At 52.0% G+C, this 3,230-nt stretch overlaps 1 protein-coding gene across 5 annotated transcripts in view; it reads left to right on the top strand.

The window, feature by feature from the left end:
- Positions 1–3,230, top strand: part of PPP6R2 (protein phosphatase 6, regulatory subunit 2) — an 85,843-nt gene that overhangs the window by 59,025 nt on the left and 23,588 nt on the right. For all 5 annotated transcript variants that reach the window (XR_001137680.1, XM_012648793.1, XM_012648795.1 and 2 more), the window contains exons 5-6: positions 1,635–1,772; positions 2,999–3,064. Coding sequence is in view for 4 of the 5 variants with exons in the window: in XM_012648793.1 (XP_012504247.1) it covers positions 1,635–1,772; positions 2,999–3,064 (204 nt within the window). In the remaining variant the exon portion in view is untranslated. The remainder of the gene's footprint in view (positions 1–1,634; positions 1,773–2,998; positions 3,065–3,230) is intronic.

Below are 3,230 nucleotides of genomic sequence, written 5' to 3'. Positions count from 1 at the left end.
GCACCACCGTGCCTGGCTAATTTTTTCTATTTTTAGTTGTTTGGCTAATTTCTTTCTATTTATTGTAGAGACGGGGGTCTCACTCTTGCTCAGGCGGGTCTTGAACTCCTGCCCTCAAGCGCTCCTCCTGCCTTGGCCTCCCAGAGTGCTAGGATTACAGGCGTGAGCCACCGCGCCCAGCCTAGATTTTTTAAAAAATCAAACTTAAGGGAATTCTCTTCATTCCTAGTTTTTAAAAGTTTATAACATGAATGGTTGTTGAAATTTAGCATATGTTTTACTCTGGCTATTTGACTTGATCATATAATTCTTCTACTCTATTAATAGGTAAATTACACTGATAAGTCGTTTACCATTAAACAAATCGTGCATTCGTGGAATACACTCGTCTTGGTTGTGATGTATCATTTTCTCTTTTATGTTTTCAGATCTTGCATCTTTGGTCATCAGTGAGACTGGCCTGTAACTTCTCTTTCTTACAATTCCCTTGTCAGGTTCTAGAATCAAGGTTTTATGTCCTTGTACAAGGAGGAGCCTTTTTTCTATGGATTTTGTTTCTTTTGATGTTCTAAAACTATATAGATTTTCTGTTTCTTCAGTTTAGATAAGTATGTTTTTCAAGGAAATTTTTCATTTTTACACAAATTGGCATAAAATTGTTCCTACTAACTTCTCATAATAGTTTTTATGTCTGTAGGATCTTTAGCAATGTCCCTTGTTTCATTCCTGATGTTGTCACTTGCTCCTTCTGTTTTGTTCTTAGTGTTCTCTCTAGGAGTTTAATTATGCCTTTCAAAGAAAGCCCCCCGCCCTCCCCCACTCCCATCTGCCCTCTCCTCTCTCCTCCCCCTTCCTGCTCCTTCTCTCTTTTCCCACACTCCCCTCCTCCTCTTCCTTCTCATCTTAGCAGGAGTGACCCCAGCTGTGTGGACCTTCTCCATGTTCCCGTTGCTCCCAGTGGAATGCTAGGGCTTCCTCAGCCCTCGGCCCCCAGCCCAGCAGCCTGGGCGTAGCAGGCGCTTCATCGGTGCAGGCTGAGCTGAGTCTTGACCTCTCCACTCACCTGCAATCCACCACGTCCGTCCCTGTCATCCTCATGGCTTTACACTTAGCCGTTCACACCTTGGTGGCACTGTCACCATCCAGCTGTATAATGCCTCCTTTTCTTTTCTGGAACCTGTCTTCTTTTCCCTTTGACTACTTACGGGTTTCTGGCAGTGACTGGCATCTCGTGCACTCTGTGCTCCCTGGGGTTTGTGTTCTGGGCCGGGGGCTGTTAGTGATGACCATCATCTCCCAGCTCAACTCCGTCTGCGCCATCCGTTTCTGTTAGAAACGCCCGAACTGACACATACTGCACGGTGACCGTGCACAGCAGCCGCTGCCGCCCTGCTCGGTGCATCCCGCGGAGCCTCAGCTTGTGGCAAACCGCCCGCAGCCCAGGCCTCACATGCACCGCTGCCTGGAAGGGCTCCGCCTGTCCTTGGAGAGGTCTTTCTTACAGCTTTTTCTAGGCCTGTGCATCATTTCTGCTCAATACAATGAAAATTCCTCTTTCTCATGAGAGTGCTTGGAGGAGGCACCTCAGGTTGTTGGGTCTGCCCTGCTTGCTCACCAGGTGTGTTTGGTTTCAGGTGATTACGTTCTTGAAGAAGAAGGACAAGTTCATCAACCTGGTGTTGAAGCACATTGGCACCTCGGCTCTCATGGACCTGCTGTTGCGCCTGGTCAGCTGCGTGGAGCCTGCTGGGCTCCGGCAGGAAGTCCTGCGGGTGAGTCCCAGAGTCCCTGTCCATTCCCTGAGAGAGCACCAGGGCCTTGTGCCCCCAGCTCTCTGCCCAGTGTGTGTGTCTGTCCTCTGCCCTTGTCAGGGGCTCCTTCTCCATCGTCCCGCCTCAAGCCATTCCGAAGAGCAGAGAGGTCTCTGGCCCCTGCTCTGTGAAGAGGAGACATGGGCTTTCCTCACCTGCCTCCCTTGCACTGCCAGCACCGCCCGTGGCGTAGAGCAGAAGCCCAGTGAGGTGCTGGCTCCGTGTCCTGGCACCTGCCTCTGAGGACAGGCCAGCTGGCAGCACGTCCAGGCAGAGGCCTGTGTCCTATTGTCCCTGCAAAGAGGAGGATCCTCTCCCAGAGAAGACCAGGAAATCAGTGCTGGAAAAAGTTGTGTTTGCTGTTGTTTGGCAGGCTTTGTTTGTAATGCTTTTTAAGATAAAAGGAACCATTGGGCCTCCTGCCCACTTCCTAGCTCCCAGACTCAGGGGTCGTCAAGGTGGCAGCTCTCACTGTCAGGTTCATGACTCACTTCCTTGTGGAGCAGCCTCTCACGTACAGTGCGTGGTGATGGCTGACGTCTACACGGCGCAGGCAGTGTGAGCATCAGCTCCTGCCGTTAGCTGTGGGGGGGCCTGTGTAACTGCAGCAGCCTTTTAGCCGCGTGACTTTGCTCAGTTTACAAAGCAGCCCTGTGGGGCAGGTCATCCCGTTTTCAGATAGGGAACTCGAGGCACAGGGTACGGCAGTGCAGGAGGAGCCAGGTGTGCCTGAGCCCTAACCCTAACCCGTCACACTTGGACCTGAAAAAGCGTCACACGCTGTAGCCCTCACAGTGCTCCTGTGGCCTTGCCAGGGCTGCTCTGCTGTGCCGATCCTGGCATAGCCCCAATGCCCAGGGGGCAACAGAGCCTTGTCTGGCCTTGGTGTCCAGCTGGGTTCCCGGCTGCAGCGCGTTTGGGCTCATTTGCACCTTGGTCTTCGGAGAGACGTCCGGAAGACAGAGCTTGCATATGCACTTAGGACAGGTGGACATGCTCCTTACGCCCAGCTACTCCCGGAGTCCGGGCATCGCGTGTTCTTTGTGTCTCTGGTCTGGGTAGAAAGGCGTGTCCAGCCATCTCTTTCCCAGGAGCCTGGGTGTGTGGATTTCTGCTGTACTGAAGGACTTCCCTTCTGTTTGGTTAGATGTGAACTGTGACAGTGACAGGCCTTTTTTCCCTTCCAGTGGCTTGATGAAGAGAAGATCATCCAGAGCCTTGTGGAATTGATCCATCCGAGTCAGGACGAGGACGTGAGTGTGATGCCCACAAGCCCACCTGCATGCCCAGGAGCTGCTGGGTCACTCACTGCTGCTGGCTGTGGGAGAGAGGGAGGGGACAGTCACTTCTTTCCTCAGATGAGGATCATTTTTTTTTTTTTTGAGACAGAGTCTCACTGTGTTGCCTGGGCTAGAGTGA

The sequence above is a fragment of the Propithecus coquereli genome, unplaced genomic scaffold (assembly GCF_000956105.1).
Source record: "Propithecus coquereli isolate 6110/MARCELLA unplaced genomic scaffold, Pcoq_1.0 Scaffold294, whole genome shotgun sequence".
NCBI lineage: Eukaryota > Metazoa > Chordata > Mammalia > Primates > Indriidae > Propithecus > Propithecus coquereli.
Note: the sequence above shows the minus strand (reverse complement) of the source record. Positions and strands in the feature narration are given on the sequence as shown.